Source organism: Nanorana parkeri, unplaced genomic scaffold (genome assembly GCF_000935625.1).
Source record: "Nanorana parkeri isolate BGI_ZX_2015 unplaced genomic scaffold, ASM93562v1 scaffold161, whole genome shotgun sequence".
NCBI classification, from domain to species: Eukaryota; Metazoa; Chordata; class Amphibia; order Anura; family Dicroglossidae; genus Nanorana; species Nanorana parkeri.
Window position 1 is genome coordinate 1698960 of NW_017306429.1, and position 13815 is coordinate 1712774.

At 39.9% G+C, this 13815-nt stretch overlaps 1 protein-coding gene across 1 annotated transcript in view; it reads left to right on the forward strand.

Annotated features, from left to right (window-relative positions):
* The window catches only part of LOC108785422 (cytochrome P450 2U1), a 27621-nt gene that overhangs the window by 6887 nt on the left and 6919 nt on the right, over positions 1-13815 (forward strand). The window contains exon 2 of the mRNA XM_018554482.1: positions 10017-10652. Coding sequence (XP_018409984.1) covers positions 10017-10652 — 636 coding nt within the window. The remainder of the gene's footprint in view (positions 1-10016; positions 10653-13815) is intronic.

Genomic DNA, 13815 nt, shown 5'->3' on the forward strand with positions numbered 1-13815 from the left:
CCGCGGACTGCAGAAGTTATGTGGCGGCCTGTTCTCGCTGCGCTCGCAACAAGGGTCTGTCCCATCCAGCCTGGGGTCTGCTACGGCCACTTCCGATTCCGACCCGTCCCTGGAGTGCCATATCCATGGACTTCATTGTGGATCTTCCACCCTCCGAGAACTGCACGGCCATCTTTGTGATAGTGGATCGCCTCTCCAAGATGGCTCACTTCGTTCCTCTGCCGAGAGTCCCCACTGCCGAGGTCCTAGCTCGCACATTCATTAGGGAAGTCTTGCGTCTGCATCGAGTCCCCACGGACATAGTTTCTGACAGAGGGGTGAGCCGCAATGTTTACATTGCTTTATCTTAATATTGTTGTTGTTAATATTTATTTTTGTAACTTTATTCTGCCTTCAACATTTAAAAGTGTAATTTCATAAGATAATTTAAGAGGGTGGGTTTAGGGGTGGAGTTAAGGCCGAGGCAGGGTAGGGGTTAGGTGGGGCAACTGGTGGCGAGTAACTCTTAAGGCCTGGCTAGTAGCTCAGGACTTGACATTTTGAGCCCTGATAAAACAATATACATATACAGAAATCAATGTTTGTCAAAGATGGAGTTTCCAAGTGTTTCCAAGCTGTTATGTCACGGAAAAATGCATTTGCTGGTTGTTATCAGCATCACTGAAATTAAAGCACATGAGCCGGAAGGATACACCTGCAATGATTATTTTGTGAATGTCACATTTATCTCCATCTAATGGCAGTAATGCGCTACAAAGTTTGTTCGACCAGCTATATACTGGGCAAATGCATTATACAGGTGAAACTCGAATAATTAGAATATCGTGCAAAGTTCATTTATTTCACTAATGCAACTTAAAAGGTGAAACTAATATATCAGATAGACTCATTACATGCAAAGCAAGATAATTCAAGCTGTGATTTGTCATAATTGTGATGATTATGGCTTACAGCTCATGAAAACCCCAAGAACCCCAAATCCACAACCTCAAAAAAGTAGATTATTACATGCAATCAATAAAACAAGGATTGTACATAGAACAATATCGGACCTCTGAAAAGTACAAGCATGCATATGTACTCAGTACTTGGTTTGGGCCCCTTTTGCAGCACTTACTGCAATTACTTTTGCACGATATTCTAATTATTCGAGTTTCACCTGTATATCACCCCCTATATATCAACTAAGGTAAAAATGTACACCGGTCCAGAACTGTTGGTATGGTCTTGTGAACTATGCTGGGGCAAAACAAAGATATTGTGTGCATGTGTGTGTGTGTGTAAGAAGAATAGAAAAAAACAATAAACCTAGCGTGTATGGGTAGCCAGAGCTGTTTTTGGATAGAGTAGGGAAGAGTAAAAAATGTTTAATTTTTGTTGTCTGTGTCCTCCTGGAGAGATTTTCCTTCGTATCATGAAGCTGCAACAAGAAGCAAGTGGAAATCCCTACAAAGTGACAAGAAATTCCCTCTTTCATTTTAAATCTACTCAGCAGGAACAAAGATATGGATACAAACTAGATAGGGGCTCTAAACCTTCCATACTCTATCAAAACTAAAAAAAAATAAGCATTTACATACACTTTAAAAAAAGCATTTAAAATATAACTGCCTGAAAGCCATTGTAGTTTTACTTTAAAAGTATTAATGCAGACAAAAAGCACATAATATGCAGATTTTATCATATGGCTGACGCAGCATTTACAGTAGACGAGTTAAGGTGATGGCATTTAAAAGAACATGTATCAGTACTTTTGCATATCATTAGAATTTTGTAGAAACATTGGTGTGATATCAGTCGGCTTGATAAGCAATTGTCTGCCTTTAAAAATTTCACATTTCCCAGCCATCAAACTGGGATGTTATCTATGTCTGTCTTATCAAATTCCTAGCTTGTTACAAGTTAATAATTTAGTTATTTTATCTCAAGTAATTATTTTACTATGTCTCTATAAACTATAACTCGGTTTGTTAGAGTTAGGTTATAACAGCCCTTATGTTTCCTACCGTGTTTCCCCAAAAATAAGACACTGTCTTAAATTTTTTTGGCTCAAAAAAACACACTAGGTCTTATTTTTGGGGTGAGTCTTATTTTTTTTTTTTTTCTGTACAACAATCCGCACTTATTCATGTAGAAAAGTCTACATGTATTCATGTACAAAAATATGGTGATCAGGGCAATCAGGGGAGCCGTACCTCTCCAAGAGCAATTTGCTAACAAATCATTGGCCAGAATGAGCGAAGCGCACTTTCAATATTGATTCCTCACAGGCAGAGTGCATTTGTGACAGGAGCCGGCGCTATAGAGGAGGCATCAGCATATGCGGCTCTGCTCCCTCCACTGCCGCCTCGCTTCCTCTAGCACTGGCTTCATTGGCACTGCTGATACTCTCCTGCAGCTCTTCGAGTTCCCCCTTATGCCACCACCGGCCCTGGGAATGGTCACAACTAGGTCTTATTTTCAGGATAGGTCTTATATTTTAGCAATTCCCAAAAAATAGTACTAGGTCTTATTTTCGGGGTAGGTCTTATTTTCAGGGGGAAACCGGGTATTAACATGTGAGTTTTGAATAAACTGGAAATTTTATAAACATATTGTATGTTTAATTAAAAGTGTATATCTGCCTATACGTTATACTATCAATAAACCATCAATTATCAGTTTACTCACTCACACAAATACCTAAACTATAACTGTATTTTAAAGAGGAATATTTTCTTCCACATTTACTAAATATTATTAGGTGACCAGCCAGTCCTGGATCTCCTTCCTTGGTTAGTCCTACAAAAGCTCCACAGTATAAAAGATACAAATCACTATAGGGATCTCTATGACTAAGCCCAAGGGGGTGAAACGGGTGAGAAACTATGGATCAACGTGGGGAAATTGTTGGTGTGTTTATGTACTGTTGGATTCATCAATTAAAGTTTTTACTATGGTAGAATTCTTGTGTAGTGTGCCTCTTTGTGGAACTTTCAACATAAACGGCAGCACGCTTTGTAACCTGCACCTGAGATACAGCCATGCTGCAGGATTATGCAGTCGTCCTGCCATCCATGTGTGGGATATAAGCGGTCTTTGTTAATTTTGGTTTACAAAGTTTCAGATACAGTTGTTACTGAAACATGTTTTATTGAAGATACGGTACTTGGTGGTAACAATGACTATCACATTGTTTACTGAAGTTCAGAAATGCATCATCAGATCTGTTAATTTGTGCATCGTTGCATGGTTTCCCTAAAGTCACCTCCAAATGTAAAATGAACCTGTGGATAGGTTATGGACATACAAGTATTTACATATTCTTCACAAGCAGTAAATACGTTTTAAAACAAGATCGCACACTGGTAGTTGCATGCAATGTGGAGCAATTGATCCTCAAAGTTAGCAAGAAAAGTACTAAAATCATTCAAGTTGTTCTCTAAGCAGCTCAGTCCCCTTCCAGAGCTCCTACTCTGTTTTTTTTAGAGATTAGAAAGCCGGACAACTGCTGAATGACTGCTAAGCAGGGTGAATTTAAATATGAATTGCATAATGCCTATAGCTACAGAGGTCAAAGAGTCTTTCATAGTTTGTAAATCAACACTAGCAAACCTTTTTACCTTTTCTAAACATGCCATCCATTTAAAGTAACTTATGTTTTGCCAGCCCACTAGGTCCACCCTTTGCGGAGGCTGTAAATGATGCTCAAAAGCTTCCACCAATGTCATAGTTCCTAGGAGTCGATGTCCATCTGGGTGGGCCAGTAGGCATGGCTGCCTATGTTTTAGACAGTCTGACTATGTAAGTGTACATGATGTTGTATGTCTTTACGGGATCCTGTACACTGAATTAAGGAGTGTACAGGACAGCATGACAACGTAAAACCAGGAAGTATCATGCTGTTTTCATTTTTGTGATGGCCCAGGAAGAGCAGGCTGGAGGAAAAATTGAAAAGGTATTATTTATCTTTCGCTAGGATGCTAGGAAACACAGCACTTAGGAGTATTTAATATTATTGTGGAATGTGAAAGCTAAATCAGGCCCGGTTCACACTTAGGCGATCTGTGACCGCGCGGCAATCATGCACGAAACTGCACGGATGGCCGCGTGGTCATGGAATCGCACATCAACACTGATCTAATGGCACCCCAGTCGCACAAGGCAGATTGATTGATTCCCGCTGCGATTCCACCTGTGCAATCGCGCACAATCACGGCTGAAAAAAATTGTGTTGCGAAAAATGGAACATGTACCTTTTTTCAGCGATTGTCGCGTGGATATAACCCCATTAAAATCAATGGGGCTGCGCGGCCTCATGGTTTGCAATAGTTGAAGTTACAATAGTTTTTAGGGCCTGTATTGACAGGCTTTTATTTGCTTCAAGCGGACTTTGTATTCCCATATAAGGCTATGGTAATGCAAAACACGCTTGAAGCTGGTCAGAAGGAGGTCAAGTGCACCTGTCAATAAATTGTGAATGATCTCAGAAGCATCTGAAATTCAAATCAAAGTAATGCCATCGACACTAGCCCAAAGCCCCATCGACAGAAGACCTAAAGCTCATTTACTGCTTGCAAAGAATATGTGAACTATTGACTGTCCATGGCCTGGTCCCGGGTTCCCTTTAAGGGCCTGTTCACACGACGTCCGTTTTCTGTGCTGACCTGATCCGTACGCTCCTGCACTAAAAATGCATCCCAATGTATCCCTATGTGTTTTATGGGCTACAGTTCTCACGTGCGCAGTCCGTTCAAGTTAGGACAGAAAAAATACTGCATGTCACATTTTGTACAGTCAGGAAACGGACCGGAAACGCAAAACGTGTCAAAAACGCGTCAAAAGCGCACTGCACTGCAGCTAACATACTGAAAGCCCCACTCCAGCAAAATCCGCACCTGATCAGGACCTGATATCATGTGAACAGGCCCTAAGGCTTGTTTACATTGCAAATAGATTCAAGCATTGATTTCAGCTGTTAAAACACTGGTGAAATCCTTGGATGTGAGTTGCTGCTCTGCGCTGAACTGGGTTCCATTCAGGCTATAGCATTGTGCCTGGAGACCTTTTACCACTAGCATATTTTCATATACCAGTAGCATATTTTCGACTACTATTGTAGTCTATAGAAAAGTGTACTCCGTTGAAACTAACATGCTTATCTAATTGGATAAAGGAAAGCTCAGCATATATATATCTTATAAGTATTTTCTTTGCCTATAAAGCACCACAAGATGCAAAAGAAAAAAAATCTGTTAAATGCTATGAAGTACAGTACTCGAAATTCTACACTAATTCTCTGAACATGCTAATAAATGTACAAAACTTAGTATAAGCCTGTCATTTGAAGTTTGGGTTGTTGTTGTTGCAAAGGTCAGATGCTTGAAACACTCCAGGACAGCTGCATGTATTTTAGTGCTTGGAGACAAGAGTCAGTTATCATGTAGATTAGATGAAAGCGATATTAAGGACCATAACATTCATGTATTTCATGTGTCCTTTAGACTTGAACTGCCCCCACCTACACTGTTTCAGCATGCATTTATGTAAAAATTTTAAAAAATGTATTGCATATACATGTTATTACAGTAGGTAATATTCTTGAACAAATTACACATAAATTGACATGGTGTGATAACTTTCATAATCTAAATTAATGAAAATCTTGATTTGTCACATGAGAAAAGTAAGTACGCCATTTTAAGTCCATGAAATAAGTATTAGGTGTCAATAATTACAAATCCTTAGGAAGTATGCAGATGGAACCTGTGTTATTTAAACGTCACATATGTAGAGTCTGGTGTTTGCTATTGCTAATACCGTGTATGAAGTCATAATGCCAAGATCAAAAGAGCTAAGGCCCTCAGAAAGAAAGATGCCTATGAGCCTGGTGAGGCATTTAAAAAGATTGCCAAATTGCTTGGCAATCTTGTTTTCCATACAGTTTTCCACTGTATGGAAAACAAGGGGCATAGATTTCAAGTGACTGCTACATTGTCCAGGACTGGCCGCCTCAGCAAATTTAGCTTAACAGATGACCATTTAATGCTATAAGATGTCTCCAAGAACGCCAAACATTTGTCTGCAAGTAACTCTTGCAACAGTTTGTGTCAAAGTGCATGCATCTACAATCAGCAGGAGATTACACCAATTTAAATTGCATGGTAGGGGTTCCAGGAAAATAACTTTACTGTCCAAAAAAGAATATTAGAGCAAGACTACAGTTTACCTTTGAACATGCAGGCAAAAGGCCAGGCTTTCTGGAATAGTCCTGTGGAATGATGGCTCAAAGATAGAGTTGTTTGCTCACGATAACAATAGCTGTTTAACGCTAATAGAAGCCTGGGGAAGAACCTCAGACCAACTGTTGGCATGATCAACAAACATGATGGTAGATTTGTTATGGTTTGGGATTGCTAAACTGCTTCTGGGCCAGGGCAGTTTGTAGTTATCGAGTCAACTATGAATTCTGCATTGTATCAAGTGCTTGATAAGAACATGAGACCATCTGTCTGAAAGCTAAAGTTGAACTTAGAAATGGATCGTTCAACAGGATAATGAATCAAAGCACACTAGCAAATCCACCAAGGAATGGATCAAAGAGAAGAAATTAAGGGTTATAGACAGGACTAGTAAAAGCCCTGATTTGAATAATGTTGAAATGTTGTGCAGGTGAATTGAAACAGTATTTCATGCAAGAAATCTTTTTTTTTTTTTTCATGGGTGAGTAGCTAAAAATGTCACTGTGTTGATGTCAGAGACTGGTGGGTTATGTAAAACTCTTACATGGAGTAATTTCTGCTAAAGTAGGCAATACCACCTTTCTAAAGCCAAGGGTATATTTACTTTTTACACAGTACACCATTACATTTATTGATATTTTTGTAAATAAATGATGGAAAAGGCAATATTTTCTAGTTTTTTTTCTTCATTCAAGTATATCACCTATTGGTTCAATATTTTGAAAAAGTAAACAATTTTCCTTTGGGTGTACTTACTTTTTCACATGACTGTCAAAACACTGAAATAAACTATGGGGTCTATTCACTAAGCTGCCAAAGGATCTAGCCGTAGCTTCCGATTATCCTTCGGCTAGCTTCGGCCCCAGGACCCTTTCAGTTCTACTATAGCCCGTACAGCTGCTGAAGTTGTTCACTATAGCCCGTACAGCTGCCGAAGTCGGCCGAGCGGCTCAGTCGAGCCGAAGGCATATGCTTTGGCTCGACTGAGGTCGAGGTCCCCTCTAGTGATTGACAGCGGCAGATCTAGCTATGCATTCCTATGGTGTTTTTTTTTATTCTGGCGGCAGCAGAACCGCCCGGCCAATAGAAAACAGTTGGGTGGAGCTAACTGTCACTGCTAGCTCCGCCCAATCGTTTTCTATTTTATTTTTTCTACTTTTTTAACTGTTTTCCTATTCTGCTCAGTACCACAGAGGTACCGAGCAGAATAGTCGAGCCGAATGTCGGTCAGCGGCATTCGGCTATTCACTCACTGCTGTTCGGCATCTATGAGAATAGGCCGAACAGCAGCGAATAGCCTGCAGGAGGTTGGGCTTAGCTGAAATCAGCCGTACAAGCCTGAAGTGAATAGCCGAACAGCGTTTGGCTCACTTCACTTCGGGTCGGTTAGTCACTCGGCTGCCTACGGCAGCTTAGTGAATAGACCCTTATGAAAAGGGCAATGGTAATAAGAAAGTATACCTTAAGCATAATGGATAAATGAGGACTCAAGGGTAACACAATCACCAGGAATTAATCTAATTAGAACTAAGGATTCAAATGTATCAAGATTAGGGTGATAAACACAAGATACTGTATGACAGAGGAATTAAGTGTAGCTTAAAGTTTGCTGTATAAAAATGAATATAACCCTGCTCAGTGGATTAGTGAATCAGAAATAACAATGCCATTTTGAGTGCAACAATTTAAAATATGAAAGCCAGAATGATGATGATGCGGGAGGACTGGGACTGGAAGTGAAGGTTTGGGAGGAGTTGGTATTGAGTTATGAGCGGGTATGAGTTAAAAGAGAGAGGGCAGGGAATCGAAAGCCCTAGGAGGAGTTGGAATTGAATGACAGGTGACAGGAGACTGAATGGAGAATGGGCTCTATCTATGTTGTCTTTATCTAAGCAAAAAACAATATTAAAATCTTTTGGACTCTCAGACCTATCGTTTGGCGCTCATTGGACTTTGTTCATGTGAATTTTCAAATGTAGGCTTCCAGTTTGAGGGACATCATGTTTTAGTTGAGAGCAGCCTTACGGGAGCAATTTGTCTACTAACTGTCTGATTTATCCAATGATAATTTGAATCCCTTTTTTTTTCCACTTGTTTCCTAATCAAATATTGTCATTGTATGGATATTAGTGGGCATTTCTAATTCTCCTCACAGGATGCTTATCAACGCATCAAAGTTTCCCAGCCAAATATGACATGGACAGAAAGCCTGACAGATACATGAGAGGAGGGGACCCGATGGCATTACTTATCCTGCTGGATGAACGTCCCCTCCTCTCTTTGCCAGTGCCCATCACCAAGATGGCTGCCGGCAGATAAGTGTAGGTAGTCGTGTGTGTGAGTGATGAGGTCCCACCGGGTGACGCCTCTGAATACACTTAAAAACTGTTATACCATAAATTGTGAATTTTACATATCAGTTATATGTTTATTCAATACTGACATGCTGTCCTTAATACAAATTGTATAGAACATTTTTTTTACTTGTATGGAGGACCAGAGCTACGAGACAAGGCTACTAAATTTAAACATGTTCACATTGGAGGTGAGGAGATTAAGGGGGGATATGATCTCCATGTACAAAATGTTCAATGGTGGTAGCAACATTAGCGATAAACTGTTTAAAATTAACTCCATTACAAAAACTAGAGGCCACCACCTAAAATTGGTGGAAAAAAAATTCCAGCACAAGGGGCTAAGGGGGTTCTTCACAGTAAGATCAGTTAGGGTCTGGAACTGACTGCCACAGGCGGTGATTTCAGCAAATAATGTGGAATTGTTCAAAAAACTTTTGGACGATTTCTTAAGGGACCGTAATATACAGGGGTACAGGTACTCCTAGAATGAGATCCCAATAGGTTGAACTTGATGGACTAATGTCTTTATTCAACCTCAAATATTATGTAACTACGTAACTTGTGCACATGATCATGTCATTTATAGGCATAAGGTCCCCCATAAAATTACAAAGGGTTGTATATTTGTCTAAATTATAATGGCCTTTTGCTGCGTAATGTGGCCATTTCAAATCTAACCAATATATAGCGAACCCCAGGCATAAAGCTAAATATACAGTTAAAATATATACATGTAAACTGTTTTACTTGTAATTCTGTTTAACCAGTATTGTAATTCACCCATGCTGCACAGCCAGCTCAGACACCCCATTGTCTTCTGGCCTAAATTTGCACATTCCTGCTTCACTGGCCAATCAATATTGCTATACTGCTGATTTATACTGCAGGTTAGTGAGCATTCAGGTGACAGTTTGCCTCTACTAGTTCATAATTAAATAAATGAACTGTATTTGCAAAACCTAAGCATTTATTTTGAAAAGGTCAGCACTAAAATTCTTTCACTTTCACCCACATACATAATTCCCCTCTCACAAAGTTAGAATCATGACCCTGATTTGCTAAAGGAATTGAGAGCATCTTCACTTTGCAAAGGAAATTTCGTTTAGTTTAGTTGATGTAGGGAAGCTGCGCTGACTTCAAATCGCCAATAATGTGTACCAAAAATCCTGTTTTTAATTCTTCCTTTCATGTGATTGGGTATTCTTTGCAAAGTGAATTTCACCACATTTACTAAGCTGTAAGTGAAAATGTCCTTGCAAATGAAAATTCACTTTGCAGATCAACATGTTCAATCCCTTTAGTAGGATCTATATCTATAGTTGTTTCTAAGATGTTTACAATGGATTTGATTGTATTTGAACCTTGAATGTTTACCGCCATTTTGCAAACCTCCATGACACAACCAATTTAGTATATTATTTCTTTTGTTTTTTTTTAGGTATTGTGTTTGCATCTTATGGCCCCATATGGAGACAGCAAAGGCGATTTTCTCATTCAACTTTGAGGCACTTTGGGCTGGGAAAACTAAGTCTGGAACCAAGGATCATTGAAGAGTTCAAATATGTGAAAGAAGAAATGTTGAACTTCGGTGATAAAGGCTTCAGCCCATTTCAGATTATCAATAATGCTGTTTCCAATGTTATCTGTTCTATCAGTTTTGGTAAGCGTTTTGACTATGAAGATAAGGAGTTTAAGACCATGCTGAACTTCATGTCACGTGGCCTTGAAATCAGTTTAAATAGTGAAGCCATCTTGGCTAATGTGTGTTCTTGGATGTACTATCTGCCTTTTGGACCTTTCAGGGAGCTCAGGCAAATTGTGATAGATATCACAGCCTTTCTGAAAAGGATAATTGAAGAACATAAGGTTTCCTTAAATCCTGAGAACCCACGGGATTTCATTGATATGTACCTTCTTCATATAGAAGAGGAGAAGAGGGCTCAGCTTGATACCAGCTTCAACACAGACTACTTGTTCTACATTGTTGGCGATCTGTTCATTGCTGGAACTGATACCACCACAAATACATTACTGTGGTCTCTTTTATATATGTGTCTTCATCCAGATTATCAAGGTAAGTCAGCTAATGAATAACATATCCAGCACAAGTCATGATGAATTTTGTTAACCTGTGACCTTCTCTGTCCACACTCAGTACTCTTAAATACAATTATTAATGTGGAAAGTAAAAAATATTGCTTGCATGCATAATGAACTAAGTTTTTTTTCTTCAAGACGCTGGCAAGATACATTAAACTTAGAAACCATTAGTGATGGATAAAGTCTAAAATCTCCTGAATGGATCACTTAAGAATATGGTTAAAGAAGGATATGGGATGTCACGGGGTATGAGCCTATACGTATAATGATGTAATTGATGGTTGGGACACTTGCGAAAGATGCACATATTTTATATGTGTAGATCAGACAAATATTGTACATAAAAATATATTCATCCAATGAATACATTTCTGTCTTTGTCCAATATTATCACTGGGTACTTAAAGAGACAATGTTACCAATAAAATATAAGGTAAAAATGCAGAAAATGCTTCCTTGCAATGTTTTCCCTTTTCCTAAATTATTTTTTTCATTTGTAATGTGCCTTTGAACCTGCTAGAAAATTTAATTTGCTCCAAGACAGTCAAGTACCCTAGCACTGCCCATGTCTCCTTGCACGCCATAGCCCTTGTTAGGATACCACACACAGGTATCCTGCAAAACAGGTGTGACCACATATGTGAACTGCAGAACAGATACTGGACCCAAAGCTAAGTGAAAAAACAAAAAGGTTTATTGTGAACCAACACGGGTAAAAAGCAACATACAAACAAGTGCAGAGTGCAAACACCTAACTAACTAACTAACTAACTAACTAACTAACTATATACAACATATAAACAACCAGAGGATAAGAGGGAATGGGTACAGCAGGGCAAGGCAGCAAGGGGGAGGGATGCAATGAGCAGGTATAGAAGCTGGAGCAGGAGGGTCAAAGGAGGCTGGTGGCACAAGGGACACAGTAGAATTCCAAATGTGATAAAGGATGTCCCTTATATAATGGCGGTTTATATTGAGGAATGGCTATAATGTAAGTGACTATGGAAGCATTTTCCTGTGTAATATAGGCTGAACAGACTTCCACCAATTTACAGTCATCCTATGTCTCCTGCTACCACCCAGGGATCTATAGTGAAAAACGAAGGATTGTTTGACCTGTACAGAAGGCTGTAGGAGTAGACGACTTGTATAGGCTTAATAGGACGCTTACAGCATTTGCGGTCTTCCTCAGGGACTTCAGGTACCCACATTGCCATGCATGAAGAGGTAAAAACCTGCCCCAGAAGGCTTGGTTGCAAGTGAACCCATTAGGGATGAAATGTATCTATGTGGTTGAAAGGGTTTGGTATTCTGGGGTGCTCATGAAGTAAATCCAGGAGCCACAAAGATTGTTAAAGTTACCTTATGTATTATAGAGGAGGGCCGTTAGATTTTCAGTTCTCATCAGAGAAAAGAGTTATTATACCCGATTATTTATGGTGAGGGGAGAGGAGGAGATTCAGTGTCTTTGGATAAGGGCTGATACAATGAAGCAAAGTAGGGGCCTAGAAATGTTAGAATATACGATCCATATAGGTTTGACAGTAGGGCTTCTTTGGGGAAATAATAGAGCTGCAGCTAACGATTATTTTCAAAATCGATTAGTTAGCCGATTATTAAGTTCGATTAATCGGTTAATCGGATAAAAAGTAATATACATTTTAAAAAATGGCTCCAGTAATGGGACTACTAGTTTGTATTGAGTTGTAGTCCATCACAGGAGCAAGATTGGAGCGGTGGAAGTGAAAAATAAAAAAAAGTGTGGTGTGCACTATAGTGAAATGGAATGTGTAAAATTATACAGCAATGAATGCAGAATGCCACCGGCTATAAGAGGACTACAACAAATCCCAGCAATAGTACATTATAGCTGGTGGTATTCTGCATTGTGTTGTATAGAGGACTACAAAACCCAGCAATAGTACATTATAGCTGGTGGTATTCTGCATTGTGTTGTATAGAGGACTACAAAACCCAGCAATAGTACATTATACAGCGCAATGCAGAATACCGCCAGCTATAATGTACTATTGCTGGGATTTGTTGTACTCCTCTATAGCTGGTGGTATTTGAAGTACCATCAGATATATAGGAATACAAATCCCAGAAATACATTAGAGAGCACCATGTGTGGTGAAAGTGCAGGCTTAACTGAGCAGTCTTCCAGTCTTTCTGAGATCAGGCCTGTCTATCGGCAGCTGTCATTCCCCACACCTGCTCCTCCTTACTTCTTCTCCCCGCGTCCCTGTGCCAATCGAGGATGTGGGCGGGCGATGAGCGCGAGGAGGTGCGGCGTGTGGAGCGTGGATTCGGTTGGGCTGGCCACGGCGAGCGTGAGGTGGGGAAGAACTGTGGCGCGCAGCGTGTGTGGAGCCGTGAACAGAGCCAACCAATCAGTAGCCGATTAATCGATGATTGAAAAAGTTGACAACTTTTTCAATAATCGATTATAATCGATTATGTCGATTAGTTGTTGCAGCCCTTGGAAATAAGTGTTAGGCATACCCATACCTAAGAAGATATCAAATATTGTTTCCCAGAGCTGCTTAATATGTGGTCAACTCTACCAGATGTGCAGCATTGTGTCTTTAGGTGTGTTAAAGGAGATGTTGTTGAGAATATTCTGTCTAAATTGTAGGGAAATTTGTACCAACAGGTTGATATTGTATAGCCTTTTTCTTGGACTTCCAGTGCATACTCATAAATGTGTCAGTGGTGTATTGAGGAACTGGCTTAACCATTTCCCCAGAACCAAAGTACTTTGCTGGTGGGGGGTTGTCTGCTGGTTGTAAGATTGTGCATGCCCGTGCACCAATTTAAAAACTCTATAATGGATAGGTGGCTGGAATGTTTCTGCATGTCCGACTATAATGTCTAACTAAAACATAGAACTATGAGGTGAGTGAAAAGCACCCACCTCATAGTTCTCCTTTAACTTATGCTTTGCAAATGCAGTTATCCGCAGCCTAGCAGCACATTCTCACCACTGCTCTATTCAATTCCTGGGAGCAGGAAAAGTGACCTGGTGTAAGCTACTGGGTGCTCTAGACGTATCTTACACAGGGCTTTGGACCCCAACAGCATTGGTGCTTGGTGATTAGGCCTGAGCAGTGGGGACGTAAAGAAACTATCTGCTT